Genomic DNA, 24635 nt, shown 5'->3' with positions numbered 1-24635 from the left:
GTGTTTAAAATATTTAAAACGGATTACAATGACTAAGGTATTGAGCCATTCTTTTCCTTTATCTCTTGCCAACCCAACACCCTGAGGGTCTCTTCTTCTTAGCAGAAATAAGCATAAAGGGTTATGTATTAGTAATAGCAATCCATCCAGTTATTGGTAAGAATTCCTAAGTTGTCAAAATGTTAATTGGAGAGGTAGAATGTAAAAGTGAAACACCCACTTCATTTTGTATATAAAGGCTACAAACCCTCTCTGTGATACCACCAGCTCCCCTTCTCTGCTGCATTGCTTCTCTTAGAGAGGTTACACCTCTTTGCAATACACCATGGCTTTCAAACAGACTATTGGATCAACTAGGGTATCAATGGGTGGTGGATCTACTAGGGTATCAATAGGTGGTAGTAAAGGAAGCTTTAGTGGGGCCTCTTATGATGCTGTTGGAGGGGGATCATCTGGTTTTGGTAGTGGCCATGTTGGTGGATTTAGAGGTAGCCAGTCTGGTGATTTTGGTAACGTCCAAGGTGGTAGTTTTGGTGGAGGGTTTGGAGGTGGCCAAGGTGCATGTTTTGGTGGAGGCTTTGGAGGGGGCCAAGGAAGCGGTTTTGATGGAGAATTTGGAGGTGGCCAAGGTGGCAGTTTTGGTGGAGGGTTTGGAGGTGGCCAAGGTGCATGTTTTGGTGGAGGCTTTGGAGGGGGCCAAAGAGGCGGTTTTGATGGAGAATTTGGAGGTGGCCAAGGTGGCAGTTTTGGTGGAGGGTTTGGAGGTGGCCCTGGTGGCGAGGGCCTCCTTTCTGGAACTGAAAAGGAAACCATGCAGAACCTGAATGATCGTTTAGCTAGCTATCTAGACAAGGTGCGAGCCTTGGAAGAAGCAAATTCTGACCTAGAGGAAAATATCAAGGAATGGTATGAGATGAATCGTCCTGGTGGCTCTACTGGTACGGGACCACGTGACTACAGCAAATATTACTCTATATTTGATGATATAAGGAACGAGGTCAGAAATTTTCATTTAATTAGATCCTTTATGCATGCCCTGTTTTGTTTCTGGGTTGTTGTTTTTTTGGTTTGTTTGTTTTTTTTACAAAGTTCAGAAATATTGTGTACTACTTTCCTGATAAACCAAGGAGAAAATGCATAAATCACCATATGTAACTTAAATTCTGAAGTAAATTCTAAAATCTTATTCTCATACTAGAGCAGGAGAATTCTTGACAGAAAATTTTATGTTAATCAGTATTCTTTGAAAATAAGAAACCAAGGGAAGTAGCTACTGCCATATACTACTATTAACAAGGGTTAATTTACCACTAACTCATTCTCTTTTATCACAGGTCCCATTTTATGCTAGGAGAACTAGGTACTAATATAACCAAAGATAAGAGTAGCATGTCTTAACAATAGCCAGTAGTGGTTGTGAAATGCAGTGCATGGTTAATTAAGATTATGTGCAGACTTTAAAAAAAAACCTTTAAAGACCCATCTATTTGTAAGAGCATTTTTATAAATAAGGAGATGTTAATATCCTTTTCCCATTAAGACTGGATTTGAATTAATAGTATTTGATGTATTTTAATGTCTAGTGTGTTTTGTTCAATTTGCTGAATTGTAAATCTTACGAATTTGTTGTTTTATTTATGAATGTGGATATTGTGACCCACATAGTATATATAAGCGGGATAGAAATTTTTAAAATAAATAATAAAATGATTGAAGGTATTAAACACAACTCAAATTACCCTTCTCAAGACACATGGGAGAAGCTTGTCCGATAATGGGGATGCTCAGCACCCACTTCACTGACAGAGCTAGCACATATGGTAGGATGTAAAGCATACTAGAGAAAGGAAAGGGAACTTATATACAACCTTTTGTGGCTTTGGCATGTCATAGCTGACATTCAAAGTGGTGGGCACTGGAGGATCAAGTGACTTGCCCAGGGTCACAAGGACCAGCACTAGGATTTGATTTCACAACCTCTGGGTGCAGAGGCAGCAGCTCTACCAGTGAGCCACACTTTCAATCTGTCTTAGTATTGCAATTCTTATGTTCTTATATGAGCCAAGCATAGGACAATCAAGTTGTGACATCACTGATGAAGCTGACTCTTAGGCATTGGTGGAATGAGGCATTGTGACATCACAGTCTTAGCTCTGGAATGTTGCTACTCTGGGTTTCTGCCAGGTACTTGTGACCTGGGTTGGCCACAGAATACCGGGCTTGATGAAAGGGAAAGGGAATGGGGATTTGTATACTGCTTTTTTGTGGCTTTGGCATTTCAAAGCTGACATTCAAAGTGGTGGGCACTGGAGGATTAAGTGACTTGCCCAGGGTGACAAGGAGCAGCACTGGGATTTGATCTCACAACCTCTGGGTGCAGAGGCAGCAGCTCTACCAGTGAGCCACACCTTCAGTCTGTCTTAGTATTGCAATTCTTATATTCTTATGTGAGCCAAGCATACACCAATCAAGCCATTGTGACATCACTGATGAAGCTGGCTCTTAGGCATTGGTGGAATGAGGCATTATGACATCACAGTCTTAGCTCAGGAATGTTGCTACTCTGGGTTTCTGCTAGGTACTTGTGACCTGGGTTGGCCACAGAATACCGGGCTTGATGAAAGGAAAAGGGAATGGGGATTTGTATACTGCCTTTTGCATTTCAAAGCTGACATTCAAAGTGGTGGGCACTGGAGGATTAAGTGACTTGCCCAGGGTCACAAGGAGCAACACTGGGATTTGATCTCACAACCTCTGGGTGCAGAGGCAGCAGCTCTACCAGTGAGCCACATCTCCCCCCTCTGCACGTTTTATAAAGGAAATTCTTGTAAAGCTCTTGGAATGTAAGTAGGTCTGCTGCCATGTTGTTTTTAGAAATATTTAGGTCATTTTAAAAGCATTTACATGTGTAAGTTGAAACTAAGGCCAGTACTGGGCAGACTTGCACGGTCTGTGCCTGTATATGGCCGTTTGGGGGAGGATGGGCTGGAGAGGGCTTCAGTGGCTGGGAGGGTTTAGATGGGCTGTAGTAGGTTTTAACGGAGATTTCGGCAGTTGGAACCCAAACACAGTACCGGGTAGACCTTTGGATTCTTGCCCAGAAATAGCTAAGAAGAAAAAAATTTAAAAAACTAAAATTGAATCAGGTTGGGCAGACTGGATGGACCATTCGGGTCTTTATCTGCCGTCATCTTCTATGTTACTATGAAACACATGAGTAAATGCAAATTCAAGAGGCGTGGTTTGGGTGTGGTTTGAATGGTCCAGAACTCTACACAAGTAGTCTTCATCTTGCATGGGGAATGTGTATGTGTTTAATAAAATTTCCCTGTTGTACAACTCATATGGATACAAAGAGAATTTTTAAAATATTATTTTGGCCAGGGCTCTATACGAGGGATTGGGGAAGAAATTGTTTTATTTCCACCTCCAAATTTTTTTTTAAAGTTAGCAGTTTCATTAGTTCATTGGTGGCTCTTATACATCTCGTAGATTTATACAATGGCCCCCTATATGTCTCTGCTGATATTTCTATTTGGAAACCTCAAGCGTGCCATTTCCCAAAGGAAGTAGCTGCACTTGCACATGGAAGGTGCTGTATAGATTTCTAATGTGGCTTCTTCTGCTATATGTGCTGGCAAATACATGTATACTCCTCCATATCCTGATACATAATTTACAAAAGCCACCGAGTTTGGTAGAACCTGTTGTAAAATACTGTCTAAATCAAGCCTATCCTGACCTGACATTGCCCTGTTTAAAGCAAGCTTTTGGTCTTCTAAATCATAGGCTCCCAAATTGTGCACAGGAACCCAAAGGTGGATACCAGAATACTTGATGTAGTTCATAAGATAGAGACCCATTATGATGAATCATAAAAACATTTTACAGGTTGTAACTAATGAATATTTTACAAACTTACAGCATCTATCTAACTGAGGGTAGATTTGCAATTATAATTTTGGGGCATGGTTTTACAGCAAGTCTAAAACTGGGAAGAGAAGGGGGTCTTTGTCACAGTTCTTGAGTTGGCCTGTTCTGACTTACTCTACTTGATATTTGTCATTCTGAAGTAGCTATAATGAATTGTTTCAGTTTATATATTACATGATTGTTGTTTGAAGTTTCAATAAGCAGCAGTGTTTGGTTTTTGTGTTACTCTTTGATATCCATTGATCTGCACGGTCAATAGATATCAAATAGAGAAACAAAGACACTGTACAAATAACACCTAATGAAATATAGCACTGTTCATTAAATATTCTCCATTTTCAGATTATCGCTGCTACTGTTGACAATGCCCAGATCATTCTGCACATTGACAATGCCAGGTTGGCTGCTGATGACTTCAGGCTGAAGTAAGTCTAGCAGTCTCCAAGCTTACACGTTGCATTTGTCGAGGTTGTCTCCTCAAAACTACACTGCAAAATAAAATCTTTATTCAAACATTTCACAGAATGCCAAAGTCTCAGTGAGAAAGTTGTTTAGAGAGAGTTTTTTTGAGGATGTGCAAATCTTGTTAAGAAAGCTATAGTTCCTTCCAGTATAAAGGAAATTATTCCTTCAAACAGTATATATAGAATTAGGTTGTACTAGAGTTGTTGTTTTTTTAGTTTATATCCAACTAATTAAAAATTGTTTAAAATAAAACCAGAATCTTGATCATACTTAGATGCATTACCTCTCAGCCCTTTAATGTTAGGTATCTATATACCCTCTCATATATCTAAACCAGAAAAATACTTTAAAATACTACTATTTCTATAGTGCTACTAGACGCACGCAGCACTGTACAGAGTCACAAAGAGTAAGAAAAACTGTCCCTGTAAGAAAACTGTCCCTGCTCAAAAGAGCTTACAATTTAAACAGGCAAGACAGACAAACAGGATGTCATGGATACAGTTAAGGGGAACAATTAATCAGCTGGCTGGGTTGGAGGGCAGAGGAGTAGGGTTAAGGATTGAAGGCTATATCAAAAAGGTGGGTTTTCAGTCCACTTTTAAACAAGGGAAGGGAAGATTAATTTAAATGAATCATATCAATCTGGATTTATCCTGACCTGCCAAAGTTACTCAAGAGAGACAGAATGCTTTTCAGTCTGTGCACCACAAGACATGTTGCCTGGATGTAGTTTGCTTTACTTATATAAGAACATAAGAATTACCACTGCTGGGTCAGACCAGCAGTTAATCGGGCCTAGCAGTCCGCTCACGCGGCGGCCCTCTGGTCAAAGACCAGTGCCCTAACTGAGACTAGCCCTACCTGCGTACGTTCCGATTCAGCAGGAACTTTTCTAACTTTGTCTTGAATCCCTGGAGTGTGTTTTCCCCTATGACAGACTCCGGAAGAGCGTTCCAGTTTTCTACCACTCTCTGGGTGAAGAAGAACTTCCTTACGTCGTACGGAATCTATCCCCTTTCAACTTTAGAGAGTGCCCTCTTGTTCTCTCTACCTTGGAGAGGGTGAACAACCTGTCCTTATCTACTAAGTCTATCCCCTTCAGTACCTTGAATGTTTCGATCAGGTCCCCTCTCAGTCTCCTCTTTTCAGGGGAGAAGAGGCCCAGTTTCTCTAATCTCTCTCTGTACGGCAACTCCTCCAGCCCCTTAATCATTTTAGTCGCTCTTCTCTGAACCCTTTCGAGTAGTACCGTGTCCTTCTTCATGTACGGCGACCAGTGCTGGACGCAGTACTCCAGGTGAGGGCGCACCATGGCCCGGTACAGCAGCATGATAACCTTCTCCGATCTGTTTGTGATCTCCTTCTTTATCATTCCTAGCATTCTGTTCGCCTTTTCGCCGCCGCCGCCACACATTGCACGGACGGCTTCATCGACCTGTCGATCAGAACTCCCAAGTCTCTTTCCTGAGAGGTCTCTCCAAATACCGCCCTGGACATCCTGTATTCGTGAATGAAATTTTTGTTACCGACATGCATCACTTTACACTTATCCACGTGGAATTTCATCTGCCATGTCGATGCCCATTCCTCGAGCCTGATTATGTCATGTTGCAGATCTTCGCAATCCCCCTGCGTCTTCACTACTCTGAATAACTTTGTATCGTCCGCAAATTTAATCCCTCGCTTATTGTACCTATGTCCAGATCGTTTATAAAGATGTTGAAGAGCACGGGTCCAAGCACCGAGCCCTGCGGCACCCCACTGGTGATGCTCTTCCAGTCCGAGTATTGGCAATTAACCCCACTCTCTGTTTCCTATGCTCCAGCCAGTTTTTAATCCACGTGAGTATTTCACTCTCGATTCCACGGCTCGCAATTTTCCGAAGTAGTCGTTCATGTGGAACTTTGTCGAACGCCTTCTGAAAGTCCAGATATACAATGTCGACCGGGTCGCCCTTGTCTATGTGCCTGTTTACTCCCTCGAAGAAGTGCAGCAAGTTTGTCAGAAACCATGCTGGCTGGTCCTCATCAGACCATGTCCGTCAAGGTGACCAATGATGTGGTCCTTTATCAGTGCCTCTACCATCTTTCCCGGTACCGAGGTCAGACACACCAGTCTGTAGTTTCTCAGTTCTCCCCTCAAACCTTTTTTTAAGATCGGCGTAACATTCGCCACCTTCCAGTCCTCTGGAATCTTTCCCAATTTGATCGACAGATTGGCTATTAGTTGAAGCAGTTCAGCTATGGTCCTTTCAGTTCCTTGATGACCCTCGGATGGATGCCATCCAGCCCCGGGGATTTATCACTCTTAAGCCTATCAATCTGCCTGCATACCTCTTCTAGACTGACCGTTAACCCTGTCAGTATCCTGTTTTCACTTCCAGCATATAGTCTGATGGGTTCCGGTATGCTGTGTATGTCCTCTTCGGTAAAAACAGACGCAAAAAATGTGTTCAATCTGTCAGCAATTGCTTTGTCATCCTTTAGCGCTCCCTTTATTCCTTGGTCATCCAACGGTCCCACCGCTTCCTTCGCGGGTCGTTTCCCTTTAATGTATCGAAAGAACGGCTTGAAGTTTTTCGCCTCCTTGGCTATTTTTTAATGTTTGTAAAATGTGTGACTATACAGGCATTCCCTGAGTTGCAGACCCGACTTAAGTACGACTCATACTTAAGAACGCAGTTGTGGCTTCATTTGATTTCACTGAACAGTATTACCAGTAGCATAGACTCCTACACTTCTCCTGCAACAGATTCAGGAATGGTACATGGCCACATTAAGAACAGTGTGTGGTTGTGCATGCCTTAGAGCAGATGTGTCAAACTCTGGCCCATGGGGTCATATAATTTGGCCCGCGAGACAATTATCAACTTACGATAAAGCTGGCCTCCAGAAGTTATCAGATAAAGATTTGTGCATCTCGTGGCCATGGCTGCAGCCACCACTGCCATACTATGCAATGCTGTTCTCCCTGCATTTAATCCTCGCAGCCAATCACAGTCTCTATCACCCTATGCACTGCCTTCTCATTGGCTGCCTACCACTGCTCCGCCTCCTGATCATGGGTACATAGAGTTTAGTTGCCTTTTAGGAGTCCTTCCTATTAGTTTAGAACAGTGGTCTGCAAACCGTGGCTTACGAGCCATATGCAGCTTTTTAGCCACTTGAGTACGGCCCTGCCATTAGCCAAAATTTCCCTGCACAGAAGGGCCCCTACACAGCAGCTGTTCTCACAAGCCGGTGGCTGCCCCAAAGTTTTCCCTGTGCCGCAACTTCCTGTTTCTGACAGGGCAGATCGCCGCAAAGGGAAAGCTTCGGGGCAGCCGCTGGCAGTTTGTGAGAATGGCTCCATCAGAGCCGGATTAAAGGATAGGGCCCAAAATGGTCAGGGGGGGCCCAGCGGTGTGGTGCTTTAGGGCTGTTTGGGCATCTCCCTCACCTTTGCTGGATTCGCAGCAGAGTCAATGCCCGGCCTCCCCTAGCATCATCGTCCCGGGCCCTCCCCGTCGACCCTCCCACTGCGAGAAGACCGACAAACCTCCCTCCAGCACTCGTCGGCAGCCGCAGCATTCTAAACAGGCTGCTTCGCAGTTTGCGGCCTTCTGCTAGTGATTCTCTCTGCAGCGTCACTGATGATGCTAAAAGGAGGTTTGTCGGTTGTCTCGGGGTGGATCAGCGGGGCTCGTATGGGAGGGAGAGCTAAATGTTCCTTTTCAGAGGGGTCCCAGCTACAGGGAGAGAAGCGGTCTGCCCTGGGTGCTCCAAGGCTTGGCATCATTAACTTCTTCGAGCAGCAATAGCGTTTACAATTAACTGCTGTTGCCGGCTTTGGGCCTTCCTCTCTGCTGAGTCCTGCCTATTTCCTGTTTCCATGAAGGCGGGACCTGACAGAGAAGAAGGCCCAAAGCCGGCAACAGCAGCAAATTGTGAATGCTGCTGCTGCTGCTGCTTGAACAAGTTCATGACGCCAGGTCTTGGAGCACCTGCTTAGGGGCTGTACTGCCGACCGGCGATTGGGTTAAAGAAGGAGGAAAGAGAGCAGAGAGGGAGAGAATTGCTGCACCCAACTGGAGGGAAAGGAAGGAATGAAAGGAGATGCCAGGCCTTGGAGGGAGAGAGGAAGGAAGAGATGCCAGGTCATGGAGGAAAGAGAGGAAGGGACGGAGGAAGAAATGCCAGGGCATGGAGGGAAGAGAGGGAGGGAGGGAGGAAGAGATTCCAGGGCACGGAGGGAAGAAAGGGAGGAAGAGATGCAAGGGCATGGAGGGAAGAGATGCAAGGGCATGGAGGGACAAGAGGGAGGGAGGGAGGAAGAGATGCCAGGGCACAGGGAAAGAGAGGGAGGGAGATATGCCAAGACATGGAGGAAAGGAAGAAGGTATGCCAGACCAAGAGTAAAGGAAGGAGATGTCAGGATGGGGAGGAAGAGATGAAAGGAAAAAAGAGAGATGCAGGGAATCAGGGAAGGGAAGGAGACAGATGCCAGATTGTGGGGTGGGAAGGAAAGGAGAAGAGAGAGATTCCAAAGCATAGGGGAGGGGGTGGTGACAGAGAAAAATGGAGAGATGGCAGAGCTGAAATGAATCATGTACAAAGGTGAGAAGGGGCACAAGATAGACAGTTTATGGAAGGAGCATAGAAAAAAGGAAGATGCCATATGGAACAGGGAGAGGGCAGACAGTGGATGGCAGGAGCAGAGAGAGAGGACAGACATGGAAGGGGCTGATGCTGTATGGAAGACAGAGAGAGGACAGATGCTGGCTAGAAAGAAGTGAGTGAAGACAAGATGATAAAAGCAGAAATGACAAAAAGGTAGAAAAAAAATTTTTTTGTCAATAAATAAAATTATTATTATAATATCTGGTTTTATTTAATGTTAGTAGCTAGTTTAAACCGACTCCTAAAAACATGGTTCTTGAAAGTAAATTTGGTTCTCAAAAGAAATCTTAATCGTGGTACTGCTGATCTTTGGCTTTTTTGACTAATGAGTTTGCCTACCACTGGCTTAGAAGTCTTAGAGCCCACCCACAAGCAGGGCATGCTTGCCTCGCTACTCAGGGACGTTGGCTATGGAGGATTACAGAGTTGGCAACAAGAAAAGAGGCTAAGGTGGTCCAAAACATCTCCACATTACCATGGAAATACATGATAATGGTCCCCATTCCTGCTGTTGTATTCCTGGGTGGTCTTTAAAATTGTTTTCTTCATGTTGATGTTCACGACTGCCCGGTCCCCTCTGCTGCTGGACCTCCTGCCTGTCTGCACTCACCCGGCTGCCTAAACTTAATCCTTCCAGCAGGCATTTGTTTGATTGGTTTCATTTTTTTAATCCCCATTGCAATGGTATATGTTTGGGAAAGAACTTCAAAATGAGGTTTTTGTTTGATTGGGGTTTTTTTTTAGGGGGGGGTTGTTTGTTTGATTGGGTTACATTTTTTTGGGGGGGAGGGTTTAATGTATGGTGGGGTAGGGACATGCATATAAGTTTGGGGGGTTTTTTAACCCCCATTATTATTTATAATTTCTGTAGCACTGAAATGCGTACACAGCGCTCTACTGCTGCTGCCTGGATATTTATGGTAATTTTTAAAATAAATATAAATGTTGGGCCACGACTTTGTCCATATTTTTAATTTTGGCTTGGGGTAACCCTATACTTCTCTTAGAAGTCTTAGTAAGACAAAGGGGTGCTTTTATTAAGGGGTGCATTTAGCGCACGCAAAATCGGTATCTTAATTAAAAATTTGGCCCTCGACTTGGCCTATGTTTTAGATTTCGGCCCCTTATGCGATTTGAGTTTGACACCCCTGTCTTAGAGGGAAGATTAGAGGGAACACTGGGAACAGAAGTAAGCCACAAGAATCTTAAAATCTACACGTTCTGAATTACATACAAATCCGAGTTAAGAACAGCTTTAAAAACGTAACTCATTCTTAACCCAGGTACTGCCTGTATAGGAATAATCAAGCCATTGTGACATCACTGATGAGGTTGGCTCTTAGACATTGGTGGAATGAAGCATTATGACATCACAATATGAGCTCTGGAATGTTGCTACTCCTTGGGATCTTGCCAGGCACTTGTGACCTGGGTTGGCCACTGTTGGAAACAGGATACTGGATTTCAGGGACCTTCGGTCTGTCTCATTATAGCAACTCTTATGTTCGTATGTGAGTCAAGTACAGGCAGTCCCTGACTTACAGACACCCAACTTACGTACGACTCATACTTAAGAACGTGGTTGCAGCTTCATTTGATTTCACTAAGCAGTATTTCCAGTGGCATAGACTCTTACACTTCTCCTGGAGCAGATTCAGGAATGATGCATGGCCATAAGAACATAAGCAGTGCCTCCGCCGGGTCAGACCGTAGGTCCATCCTGCCCAGCAGTCCGCTCCCGCGGCGGCCCGAACAGGTCACGACATGTCTGAATCACTAGAAGGGGCCCCCTTGCCACCTTGGTTTCCCATTGAGTCCTATCTTCCCATCGAAGTCCTAACCCTCCAGTCTTGCACATGCACGTCCTGGTTGGGTTTCTATACTTATTACCTGGTTAGCTTTCTATACTTGTGTTACATCCCAGCACCTCTCTCAGTATCCCACGATCCCTTTATCCCTCAGGAATCCGTCCAATCCCTGTTTGAATCCCTGTACCGTACTCTGCCCGATCACCTCCTCCGGTAGCGCATTCCAGGTGTCCACGACCCTTTGGGTGAAAAAAAACTTCCTTGCCTTTGTTTTGAACCTATCTCACTTCAGTTTCTCCGAATGCCCCCTCGTACCTGTTGTCCCCCTCAGTCTGAAGAATCTGTCCCTATCCACCCTCTCTATGCCCCTCATGATCTTGAAGGTCTCTATCATATCCACATTAAGAACAGTGTGTGGTTGTGCATGATGCACCTTAGAGAGAACACAGGTAGGGACAGTTGGCCCTTTTGTCAGCTGGGACCAGAGATAAGCAGCAAGAATCTTAAAATTTGCAAGTTCTGAGTTACATACAAATCTGAGTTAAGAACAGCTTTAAAAACATAATTCGTTCTTAACCCGGGGACTGCCTGTACTGTATATTCTAATATAAATTACATTTATTTTGTTTCAGAACAATTAAGATTTTTCCTGAAGGGGAAAAAAAGGTCTATCTTGAGCTAGTTCTGATATCATTGCCCAAATGGGTTAAAGCCGCTGATCTATTGTATGACTTCCTGTTTCTCTGTGAATGTTTCCTTCCTCTTATGAATGTCTTTAGTAGGCTAACAAAGGTGTGGACTTCACCGATTGGTTCTGAATTCTTTGTATTTGTTTCTTATGATTACTAGATGTATTTGTGTCAGGAGTCTGTTTCTGTATTTCTTTAATAAGATTGTCTCCCGTAACCTATTTTGAAACATCAAATAGAAAATGAAAAATAAATTCTGTCAATTGTCATTTACGCGAATTCTGTTTTGTAGATATGAAAATGAGTTGGCCCTGCGCCAGTCCGTGGAGGCTGATATCAATGGCCTACGAAGAGTCCTGGATGAGCTGACACTGTCCAGGGCTGACCTGGAGATGCAGCTGGAGAACCACATAGAGGAGTTAGCTTTGCTGAAGCAGAACCATGATGAGGTAGAAGCTCACCCTCGCTGCTCTGGTTTCCTCAATCTGATTTGCAAGTTAGACGAACAAACATAGATACGCATAAGTATATGCACACGTATTTAGAGAACGTTTACTCTGGTGGATAAAGAAGAACATGCGAATTGAATACAATCAGGTATCTATTTCACAAAGATGGGGCTGATATTCATCTGGGGCGGATATTATATAAAGACAAGCCCCAGCCCCAGTGGTTGGCTAAGAACATAAGAATAGCCGTACAGGGTCAGACCAATAGCCCAAAATCCTGTTTCCAACAGTGGCCAGATCAGGTCACAAGTACCCGACAGAAACTCAAATAGTAGCAACATTCCGTGCTGATTCCAGGGCAAGCAATAGCTTCCCCAAGTCTGTCTCAATACCAGACTATGGACTTCTCCTCCATGTATTAAACAGCACTATCTGTTTAATTAATGCCACTAAATACACATTTAAGCAGTGACTGTTCCAAGGATTATCCCTCTAATGTAGGCCCAAAGGAAACACCTTGTGCATTCAGGAACTGAATATTGCCTCTAAATGAATAATTCCCAGCGCCTCCTCCACCCCGTCCCAGCCCCAAATCATTTTTACACATACAAAGCCTGGCCATTTAGCATGTATAAATAGAGGCATTGCACGTGTAATGAACAATTTCAGAATAGAAACATAGAAATAGACGGCAGATAAGGGCCACGGCCCATCTAGTCTGTCCACCTTAATGACCCTCCCCTACCTTTCTCTGTGAAGAGATCCCACGTGACGATCCCATTTTGTCTTAAAATCAGGCACGCTGCTGGCCTCGATCACCTGAAGTGAAAGAGGCTTTAGATATAGAAATTCAAGCTCTCCTTTCCCTCTCTTAGGGGTAAAAATAAATCTATTAAGCAACTTAGTCATTCTTTTTCCTTCATATTGACAGCTCTGGAATAACTTGCCACTTTCGTTAAGAAGCTTAGGCCCCTTCTTATCATTCGGGAAGGCTTTGAAGACAATTCTGTTCGCCAAGCACTTTGGAAATTAACTACTTCCATCTCTTCTGCATTAGTTCTTTTCTCATCTTGTTCTTTTGTATCTTTCTTTTTCTTAATGTCAACCGAGTTGAGCTCCAAGTTGGCAGATGACCTGGTTTACAAAACTAAGTTTTAGTTTAGTATAGTTTATGTATACTCACAAAGAATTCCCCTTTAGCTTTGACACCTGCCTTGACCCATACTATCATAAGAGCATAAGAATTGCTGCTGCTGGGTCAGACCAGTAGTCCATCATGCCCAGCAGTCCGCTTACGCAGCAGCCCTCTGGTCAAAGACCAGCACCCTGAGACTAGCCTTACCAGTGTACGTCCTTGTTCAGCAGGAACTTCTCTAACTTAGTCTTGAATCCCTGGAGGGTGTATTCCCCTATGACAGATTCCGGAAGAGTGTTCCAGTTTTCCACCACTCTCTGGGTGAAGAAGAACTTCCTTGTGTTCGTACGGAATCTATCCCCTTTCAACTTTAGAGAGTGCCCTCTCGTTCTCTCTACCTTGGAAGGGTGAACAACCTGTCCTTATTTACTAAGTCTATCCCCTTCAGTACCTTGAATGTTTCGATCATGTTCCCTCTCAATCTCCTCTGTTCGAGGGATAAGAGGCCCAGTTTCTCTAATCTTTCGCTGTACGGCAGTTCCTCCAACCCCTTAACCATCTTAGTCGCTCTTCTCTGGACTCTTTCGAGTAGTACCATGTCCTTCTTCATGCAGTACTCCAGGTGAGGCCGCACCATGACCCGGTACAGCAGCATGATAACCTTCTCCGATCTGTTTGTGATCCCCTTCTTTATTACTCCTAGCATTTGCCCTTTTCGCCGCTGCTGCACATTGCGCGGACGGCTTCATCAACTTGTCGATCGGAACTCCCAAGTTCCTTTCCTGGGAGCTCTCTTCAAGTACCGCCCCGGACATCCTGTATTTGTGCATGAGATTTTTGTTACTAACATGCATCACTTCACACTTGTCCATGTTGAACCTCATCTGCCATGTCGAGCCTGATTATGTCACGTTGTAGATCATTGCAATCTCCCTGCGTCTTCACTACTCTGAATAACTTCGTATCGTCCGCAAATTTTATCACCTTGCTCATCGTACCTATGTCCAGATCGTTTATGAAGATGTTGAAGAGCACGGGTCCAAGCATAATAAAAGCGCTTCTTTCAGCCAGGGCTTAACACAAGAAAGTTGTACTGTATTTAAATAGTACTTCATCGTGGATTAATTCTCTTCCTCTATCAGGAGATGAAAGGTTTGTATGGAACTGGAACCGGCCAAGTCAACGTCGAAATGAATGCTGCTCCTGGCATTGACCTGACCAAGCTGCTCAATGACATGAGAGGACAGTATGAAGAACTTGCAGAGAAGAATCGCAAAGAAGATGAAGCCCAGTTCAATGAGGCCGTAAGTGTATACATAGCAACTTAATGTTCATAGTTTCATAGTTTATTTAAGATTTGATTACTCGCCTATCCTGAATTCTAGGTGAAAATACAATAATAAAAAGGAGGAATACAAAAATTAGGACAGAGACATATACAAACTGACTACAAAGACAAAAAAAGACAGTTAACAGGAGGGAAGGAGGAGGAACTACAATAAAGCCTAGGAAAGATGGCATTGATGGATAGAACAATGGGAATAGGGAAACAAATGTTATACTGCTGTATCTCTTTGACTAGAAAGCTGAAAAGAAAGAGGGAAGATAAAAAAAGAGGGAGATTAATGTTCAGAAGTGATTTTAGGAAGGAAACATTAATGTTCAAAAGCATCTTTAAAATGGAACACTACAATGCTCCTTTTGAATTTCTCTAAATTAGTTTCCGCTCTTATGTGTAAAGACAAAGAGTTCCAAATTGTGGATGCAGTCCAGTGGCGTACCTAGCATATGTGACACCCAGGGCCCATCATTTTTTGACCCCCCCATCTATATGAAAAATATGATTTTTAGTAACAATCCACATATCGCACAACAAGAGTGTACCTAGGAAAAGGCGGCATCTTAAACACTGCAGTGAGCACTAGAACACCAACACATACATTGTAAAACTAAACAAGCCAGATCCTGCACAGTCAATTGATCCTGTATAGTCGATGCTATCAGAAAGCCATGTCCCTTTCATACACACAGACAGATACACCCTCGCCCAATATGGAATAATCACAAACTAAAAATAGAAATATGTAGACAAAAGTTAAACTGAACCGACAAGAAACCAGACTCTGCATACAATGCAACACTACAACACCACAAAAACAGTAATACATGTTCTCTAATACTGTGCAAAATATAGACAGTAGATGTAAATTTGAAAACACTGATATATAACAATCACCACTTTACAAATTAACAAATAAAAATAAAACAAATAAGAAATAAGAAAATACCATTTTATTGGACTAATCCCCGTAAGCTCGGTCCCCATCCCTGCAAACCACCTGATTCCATCCACACAAACCTTGAATTGTTTTATATTGTACTTATTATATTAAAGTATAAAAAGAAACAGTATTCTGTACAATTGTCAATTTATAAATCAGCGTCTTCTCCCCACTCTCTCTTCCCCATTTCCCTTCAGCGTCCTCAGCCCACTCTCTTTCCTCTTTCCTTCAGCGCACACACATAAAAACAAGCAAGTAATTTTATATCATTTTCATTCTATTCATTCATAGAAATTAAAGTCTAAATAATGCCAGTCACATAACAAAACATGATTTTACAAAAATAATTCCCTGCACAGTCAAGCCTGCAAGGATTACTAGATGTCTTTCAGCAGCTCCCCTCCCTCCCCCTTACCTTCGTGGCCAAGTCAAAATGATCTACCAACAATAAAATTTTTAAAATACAAAGCACACTGTACGCAGAGAAAATGTTAATTATCATTTATATTCTGCGGGTTTTCAAAGAGGTCAAAGCAGATGACTTTATACAATGTCACCTCAGTAACAACTATACAAAAATAGACAAATATACCCCCTCCCTTTTTACTAAACCGTGATAGCGTTTTTTAGCGCAGGGAGCTGCGCTGAATGCCCCACGCTGCTCTCGACGCTCATAGGCTCCCTGCGCTAAAAACCGCTATTGCGGTTTAGTAAAAGGGGGCCATAGTGCAAAATATAGACAGCATATATAAATTCTCAAAACAGACACATTTTGATCACTAAATTGAAAATAAAATCATTTTTCCTACCTTTGTTTGGTAATTTCATCAGTCTCTGGTTGCACTTTATTCTTCTGACTGTGCATCCAATATTTCTTCCCTTCTTTCAGCCTCCTGTATGCTTCCTCTCCTCCAGACCTCATTCCCTCCCCAAACTTTTTCTTTATTTCACCCTGCCCCCTTCTTTCTTTCTCTCTCCATGCCCCCTTTCTTTCTCTCTCTTCGTGCCCCATTTCTTTCTTTGTTTCACCCTGCCCCCTTCTTTCTTTCTCTCTCCATGCCCCCTTTCTTTCTGTATGTCTTTCTTTCTCTCTCTCTCTTCGTGCCCCATTTCTTTCTTTGTTTTACCCTGCCCCTTCTTTCTTTCTCTCTCCATGCCCTCTTTCTTTCTTTCTCTGTCTTTCTCTCTCTCTCTCTCCGTGCCCCATTTTTATCTTTTTCTTTGTTTCACCCTGCCCCCTTTCATTCTGGCTCCCTTTCGTCCATCCCCCTGTTTATTTCTTTCTCCCTCCCCCATGCCACCGCCTTTGGGGAAAATGCTGTCACCGCCACTGGGGAATAGGCTGCTGCTGCCGCCATCGGGAACAGGACGGCTCTGAATTCGCCCTGTTTCTCTTCTCTATGGGGCCGACCAACTCTCGCCAGACAGGCAGCGATTGGCTGGCCCAAAACGTCCTCTCCAACGTCAGAATTGACGTCGGGTGGCGAGAGTTGGTCGAACCTGCAGGGAAGAAAAGAAGGGAGAGCTCGGCTGGCTTGTTCCCGATGATGGCAGTGGAAGCCTTTCCCCGGTGGCAGCCTATTCGCCGGTGGGTGGCCAGCTGTCCACCCCCTTGGAGCGTGCACCCGGGCGGACCGCCCTCCCCCCCCCCTTGGTACGCCACTGGTGCAGTCCCAGAGAATGCTGAAGCAATGATCATTTTTCAATCACTGGATCTTCCCGACTAACCTAAGATCTTCTTTTCATTGTTCTGTCTTAGAGCAAAGCCTTGAAACAGGAGCTCTCTGTGGGTGTTGAGCAGGTGCAAAGCAGCAAGACCGAAATCTCAGATCTGAGACGCACTCTTCAGGGCTTGGAGTTAGAGTTACAGTCCGCACTCGCCATGGTACATATGTGATAGCATTTATGGCAGGCTCTCACTCAAATTAATTACATTCAATCTCCTATACAGTATATATTTTGCCTTTTGTCTTTGTTTTGTTCTATTTCTATCATTTAAATTTCTCCAGAATTCTACTGTTCAACGGCTCCCCCTTCTGCTTCTATTCCTTTCTCTCCTCTCTTCTACCTTCCAAAGTATTTAGATCAATGCTGTCTTGTTAAAATGTTTATTTTATTTTTATTTTTCCTCTAACTCTACTTTTCACTTCTCTATTACCCTCCAGGTACTTTAGTTAGATTGTGAGCCTTCGGGACAGTTAGGGAATTTTTCAAGTACCTTTCTTATTTCTAATCTTAATGTATATTTTCTGTAAACCGCTTAGAACCTAACGGATGTAGCGGTATATAAGAAATAAATTACATTACATTACATTACATTACATATTTCTATCACAAAATGCTTTGAGGCAACAGCAAAAAAAAAAGGCAGTAATGCATGAAAATGTGCTATTAAGAAATGATATACTCGAACCTCATATGAGAGGCAAGACAATGCCACTATTTCCGGTGGAAAAGAGGTAGCTGACAATTTCCATCTTGGAGAAGATTTCTCTTTCCAGCTGTTAAATAGCAAGGGAAACAGTAGCTTGCTAAGCTCGTAGTTTACGGACGAATGTGTATAAAGAGAACGAAAAAAGAATTAATTTGAAAAAAAGAAGAAACATTATATTTAACAAGGCAGATCACATAATCACATACACAGAAAATACAACAAAACATACATATAAAATCAAAATAACAAAACAATTTATCCTTAAACCATCTCATACTTTTCCCTCTATTTAATAATTAGTTCTTTGTCACCCATACTTCATTTATGTTATGTTAAGAAATATCTGGCAAGTCCTAAGTTTTACCACAACTCACAATTTGTAATGAAATAGAGCACCTTCAAAATAAAGATCTAGAGCAGTCCCCGGAGCACACCCAGCCAGTCAGGTTTTCAGGATATACATAATAAATATGCATGAGATAGGTCTACAAGCACTGCCTCCATTGTTTGCAAAGCTACCTCATATGTACTCATGTGGATATCCTGAAGACCTAACTAGTTGAGCATGTCCCGAGAACTGGGTTGAAAACCCCTGCTCTAGAGGTACTATAAACTTTTAAAAACTCACTGTCATTTTTTTCCCCTATTATAAGGTCATTTGGGATGGGAATGAACTGCAGTCTTTTTTAGGCTCTGTTTTCTGATTCCTTTCACATTTTGATCTTTTTTATGTACCGAAAGAAAAGATCTCTGGAAGATAGGTTTGCAGAAACGGAAGGTCGCTTCTGTATGGAAATTGCAAGAATACAGGCCATGATTTCCAGTATAGAAGAGCAGCTGAGTGAAATCAGAGCTGACATGGAGCACCAGTCTGCAGAGTACGCACAGCTCTTGGACATCAAGACCCGGCTGGAGATGGAGATTGAGACCTACCGCCACCTGCTGGATGGAGAGAGAATGTAAGTAGATGATGTAAAATTGATGAGATAATTTTTCCATTTAATAATGGTCTTCAGATCATTTTGCATGCTGAAACAAAAGGAAGCAAGAAAAAAAGGCCTTCCCCAGTATCAATGCTCTACCCTTTATTTATTTATTGGGATTCAGTTTTGTCTTTCTTTTCAATTATGTCCCTTGTGCAGCCTCCACACAGATCATTCATTTGTCTTCTTTTTGCCCCCTTTGTGGTCTCGGCTCATACCTACCTCCATGTCCTTTACTTTGTTGCCAGTTATATAAGGAATAGGGGATGGGACTTGATATACTTCATTTTTTGTGTGGTTTACACATTCATAGCGGTTTACATATTTTAGACAGGTACTTATTTTGTACCTGGTGTTAAGTGACTTGCCCAGAGTCACAAGGAGCTGCAGTGGGAATCAAACTCACAACCTCAGGGTGCTGAGGCAGCTGTTCTAACTACGAGGCCACTCCTCCACTCCAAATTCTCGTAATTTACTAGATCTTTTCTCTCCCTGCCTAGTACAAGCAGAATCACTTCTTCAAGAAATCAGCCTTTTAATCTCCAAACAATTCATCAACTTTTCCTTCCTGACTTATTAGATACATTGCATTATTTCAATTGTGTCACATGACTGTATTCTTTTATTGCATTACAGGGGAAGTAGCCAAGGGTATCAGCATGATTCAAGCTCTAGAGGCAGCCGTGGATCTCAGTATGAATCAAATTCTTCCAGTTCAAAAGGTAGGTACCGTATTTTTTGCTCCATAAGATGCACCTCACCATAAGACACACCCTAGATTTAGAGGAGGAAAACAAGAAAAAAAACATTTTGAACCAAATTGTGCACCCAGCCTACCTAACTCCTTGCCAAGCTCTGCACCCTGTCCCCCCTTCCCTGCTAGGCTCTGCACCCCGTCCCCACTTCCTTGACCTGTAACCTACAACCCTCCTCACCTCTAGCACATTTCCAAACTGATTTATTGCTGTAAGGTACATTTAACATTCAATCTGGTAAATCACGCTCAGGAATAATCAACATTTACCTCAGCTTCCTGTTACTTCTATGTACATAGCTAGATCAGTATGGCTTTTTACATGACATGCCTTCTCCTAACATAATATGGGCATAAGTTCCTGCATCACGTTTCTAATCGGAAGAGCTAAATAATAAAACCACTTGTTGGGTTGTTGTTTTTTTAAAATTTTACATGGGACAAAAAAATCTTATGTGGGACCTATTTCCGTGTGTCTCACCTGACTGTGGGCGCACCACTATTTAGCTTAATCCCCCGGGGCTCTTTTCATTTGCAGTTAAAATGAGCTGTTCAGCCACAACCAAGCGCAAGAGAGCACCTTGCGCCCCAGCTTCCCTTCTGCTGCATAGCTTCCTGCTCACGCCTCCGGGGTGACTCTGTAGGATGGGCAGGGCGCGTGAGGGGTGCGACTGACAAGCTTTCAGCTCCTTCCGTGGTGCTCTGCTGCGTGACTGCACTTTCTCGCCACCAGCCCCAGCTGATCTCAGCACGCAGCGTCACGACGCCCTGACCTGACATTTACCCCTTCACTAACGTGAGTGCAGTTGCGCGACCACTCTAGTGTCCCACAAGAACTGACGCAGCCATGCTGAAAACGGGGTAGGCCCAGGCAGCAGCGCAGACAACACGCTCCTGCCGGCCCACACACCGCTGGGCCACTAGGCTTAAGGGGCGCTTAAAAAGATACTGCGGGGCGTGAATGTTTTCATCTTCGCTCCATAAGATGCACCCCCTTTTCCACCCCCTTTTGGGGGTGGAAAAAGTGCATCTTATGGAGCAAAAAATACAGTAGGTATTATATGTGTGACTTTGAACACTTGCAATAAATATAATTGGTATTTTTTTGTGTGTTACTTTTTGTGTGTGTGTGTGTGGGGAAGGGTTTGAGCAGCTGCATGATCAAGGCAAAACAGGAAGTAAGACTACAATGTTCAAACATTCCGCTGATGTGTTTCAATGGCCCAAAATTTCAGAGAAAAAAAAATACTCTACTTCTGTGAGTTTTTTATTACTAAAAGTAGCAATTTATCAAGTGCTAGGACCACACATGTACCCAACCTGTGGTTCTGAGTAAAGCAGATGCTTTTTACGTGATGTAGTAAATAATAACTGAATGTTCTATCTCATTCAAAGCCAATGACTGCTCCAGCTAGAACAGGAAATTACTTTTTCCCCTTCAATTCTATCCTAACCATAGACAAGAAAACAGGATTCTAATGAGCACTCCTTAGATGCCTTTGTAAGCACTTCTAATGTTAATTTCCAGAGATAAAGAAAAGCAGAATGATTAAGACAATCATCAAGGAAATGGTAAATGGCGAAGTTGTCTCATCTCAAATACAAGAAAGAGAAGAGAAAGTGAACTAAGACAGCAAGACACAGCACAACTTTCTTCTATTGGCTGATCTAAGTTTGGCATGGACATGAAAACTCATGAAGATCTACTGTCTGGGGAAATTTTTCTATGCTTCAACTTTAATGTAATGTAATGTAATGTAATGTAATTTATTTCTTCTATACCGCTACATCCGTTAGGTTCTAAGCGGTTTACAGAAAATATACATTAAGATTAGAAATAAGAAAGGTACTTGAAAAATTCCCTTACTGTCCCGAAGGCTCACAATCTAACTAAAGTACCTGGAGGATAATAGAGAAGTGAAAAGTAGAGTTAGAGGAAAAATAAAAATAAAATAAACATTTTAACAAGACAGCATTGATCTAAATACTTTGGAAGGTAGAAGAGAGGAGAGAAAGGAATAGAAGCAGAAGGGGGAGCCGTTGAACAGTAGAATTCTGCAGCATCCACTATCTCCTCCTCTCCCTATTGGCTAAGGCTCTTAACATTTGCATATCTTCTTCCCATTGGCTAAGGCTCTTTGCCTGCATTGTGATGTCATAGAGCTTTATGGTTATAGAAACCTAGAAACATGATGGCAGATGAAGGCCAAATGGTCCATGTAATGTAATGTAATTTATTTCTTATATACCGCTACATCCGTTAGGTTCTAAGCGGTTTACAGAAAATATACATTAAGATTTGAAATAAGAAAGGTACTTGGAAAATTCCCTTACTGTCCCGAAGGCTCACAATCTAACTAAAGTACCTGGAGAGTAATAGAGAAGTGAAAAGTAGAGTTAGAGGAAAAATAAAAATAAAATAAACATTTTAACAAGACAGCATTGATCTAAATACTTTGGGAGGTAGAAGAGAGGAGAGAAAGGAATAGAAGCAGAAGGGGGAGACGTTGAACAGTAGAATTAATGGAATCATTTTCTCTCCTCCTCCTCCTTCTGTTGTGCAATAGGCTATTGCAATGTAATAGATAAATAGATTGTTCATCCTCATTGTTTTATGCAGTGTTTTAAAACTTTTATCTATTATATTAGAATGGCTGTTTGAACACTGGCTTGACCTTATTGAGTCTATAGCAGACATGGGCAACTCCGGCCTTCAAGGGCCGGAATCCAATCGGGTCTTCAGGATTTCCCCAATGAATATGCATTGAAAGCAGTGCATGAAAATAGATCTCATGCATATTCATTGGGGAAATCCTGAAAACCTGATTGGATTCTGGCCCTTGAGGACCGGAGTTGCCCATGTCTGACTGGCAATGTTATAGAATTAAGTTAATTAGGTAATTTTTTTTTTAGTGGAGTAAGATAAACAAAGCACAAGAAGAGAAATTGGGTTGGAAGAGAAATCATTGTCCTTTAATGAGAGTCATAAAAATTAATGGTACTCCTTTCAGATTTACCCTGTTCTTTAATCATGTCCTTTATATCTATAAAACCTGAAAAGTATCTTTTCATTTGTTATGCTTTAATAATTCAATAAAGTTTTTTTCTCAAGCAAAATGAAGTACATCTGACTGTTCACTTACTCTATCGAACACAACTTTACTTGGCATTATGGTGCTCATATGACGCATTTCTCTGAGTAGAAAAAAATACAAGTGCAGGAGAAAAAATATTTTTTTACTCCAATTTTAGATTTTCCAATATATAAATTTACTAGTCTTTAAGCCTGTTACATTAACAGGTGCTAGAAAGCAGCCCCCTTTCCCTCTCCCCCTCCAATTCTTCCCTAATTGTCTCTCCATAGCCCCCCTTCTGTCTTCCCCCCCAAGCAAAATGATTTGCCTCCCAGCACACCCCTCCCCCCGAAGCAGCACCCTTTCCCTCTACCCCTCCAATTCCTCCCTGACAGTGTCTCTGTGGCCCCCCTTCTGTCTCCCCTCCCAAGCAAAGCTATCTACCTCCCAGCACACCCCTCCCCCAAAGCAGACCCCTTTCCCTCTGCCCCTCCAGTTCCTCCCTGACTGTGTCTCCGTGGTCCCCCTTCTGTCTCCCCCCCAAGCAAAGCTGTCTGCCTCCAAGCACACCCCTCCCCCAAAGCAGACCCCTTTCCCTCTCCCACTCCAGTTCCTCCCAGTCTCTCTGTGGCCCCCCTTCTGTATCCCCCCCAAGCAAAGCTGTCTGCCTCCAAGCACAGCCCTTCCACAAAGCAGGCCTCTTTCCCTCTCCAGCTCCAGTTCCTCCCTGTCTCTCCGTGGCCCCCCTTCTGTCTCCCCTCCCAAGCAAAGCTGTGTGCCTCCAAGCACACCCCTCCCCCAAAGCAGGCCCCTTTCCCTCTTCCTCCCTCTTCCTCTTCCTTCTTCCCAGTTCTTCCCTGTCTCTTCGTGGCCCACCCAATTTTCTCTTCTCGCGGTCTGGCCAGCTCCCCTAGTCCCTTGCCGCCGCCGCCACCCCTTTCCCTTCCTACGGTCGACAAACCTCTTGGCTCCAGCAGCGGCCGCAGCACTGTAAACACGCTGCTTCGCAGCCTCTACTGCCCCGATTTGCTCTGCCGCGTATCTGATGATGTCATCAGGGACACGGAAGAGAAAATCAAGGCAGTAGAGGCCGCGAAGCAGCGTGTTTACAGTGCTGCGGCCGCTGCTGGAGCCAAGAGGTTTGTCGACCGCGGGAATGGAAGGGAAGGGGGTGGCGGCGGCGGCAAGGGACTAAGGTAGCCGGCCAGACCGCGAGAAGAGAAAATCGGGTGGGAGGCTCAACGGGGATTGGGGGGGAGAGGGGCGAAGACGACGACGAAGACTGAGCCCTTGCTTTCTCCCTAGCTCCCAGTGCCCTACCGGTCTGTACACCGCGATCTGGAGAGCAGGGAGTCCAACGGTTGCGGCTGGCAAGCAATGCGGCTGGGAAGCAGTAAGGCTGGGGACTCGTGCATGCGCACATCTGCAAAGCCACGGACATACATCTCACAGATCAGGGATTTCAGATCACGCAGATCTGAGTGCGCATGTGCGTCTAGCGTTTTATTATATTAGATAACAAAACAGAGAAAAATCTCACACAAAATAAACAAAATTAAAATCTTAAATAAAGTGCTCAGTGTGTTATACTTTCTAGGCAACAGCAGTAAAGATAAACCATCATGGCACCAGCCCTTCCTACCTACCACAGTACATGTATAGCCATGTGACAAAAAGCCAGCTAAAGGTAAAACAGTAAATGAAAACTTATCTTGTTGTAGATAGCTGGTTGATGGTATCTTCACATTCTGTTTAAGTAGAACTACCAGTGACAACAAAAAACAGCGTTGCTGGGCATGGTTGAAAATCCAAAGTGCAAAACAAACAGTCAGTGAATCCAAAGTACAAAATAATTCCTCATCCTCTGAGATCATTTCTCTGAGAACAAGTATCATTCTCTGCATTTCAGCAGAACTGTTTACTTATACTTCAGCTTATAAAAAATGGCAAACCACCCCTATCCCCCAC

The 24635-nt window shown here is 43.4% G+C and overlaps 1 protein-coding gene across 1 annotated transcript; it reads left to right on the top strand.

Moving 5' to 3' along the window:
- The first annotated feature begins 273 nt into the window (after nt 1–273).
- LOC117347688 (keratin, type I cytoskeletal 47 kDa-like) lies at nt 274–21455 on the top strand. The gene is made up of 8 exons (XM_033918927.1): nt 274–997; nt 4276–4358; nt 11849–12005; nt 14283–14444; nt 17182–17307; nt 18598–18815; nt 19476–19561; nt 21122–21455. The coding sequence occupies exons 1-8, from the start codon at nt 326–328 to the stop codon at nt 21220–21222; spliced, it is 1605 nt and encodes a 534-aa protein (XP_033774818.1). The 5' UTR covers nt 274–325; the 3' UTR covers nt 21223–21455.
- The last annotated feature ends 3180 nt before the right edge of the window (nt 21456–24635 follow it).

This window comes from Geotrypetes seraphini, chromosome 13 (genome assembly GCF_902459505.1).
Source record: "Geotrypetes seraphini chromosome 13, aGeoSer1.1, whole genome shotgun sequence".
NCBI lineage: Eukaryota > Metazoa > Chordata > Amphibia > Gymnophiona > Dermophiidae > Geotrypetes > Geotrypetes seraphini.
This window is presented reverse-complemented; position numbering and strand designations above follow the sequence as displayed.

What these genes read in the sequence shown, in the direction of transcription:
- LOC117347688 (XM_033918927.1), top strand. Translation starts at nt 326, where the DNA reads ATGGCTTTCAAACAGACTATTGGATCAACTAGGGTATCAATGGGTGGT. An exon ending in TTGATGATATAAGGAACGAG is followed by an intron (nt 998 to 4,275) that starts GTCAGAAATTTT and finishes CTCCATTTTCAG; the next exon opens with ATTATCGCTGCTACTGTTGA. An exon ending in AAGCCCAGTTCAATGAGGCC is followed by an intron (nt 14,445 to 17,181) that starts GTAAGTGTATAC and finishes GTTCTGTCTTAG; the next exon opens with AGCAAAGCCTTGAAACAGGA.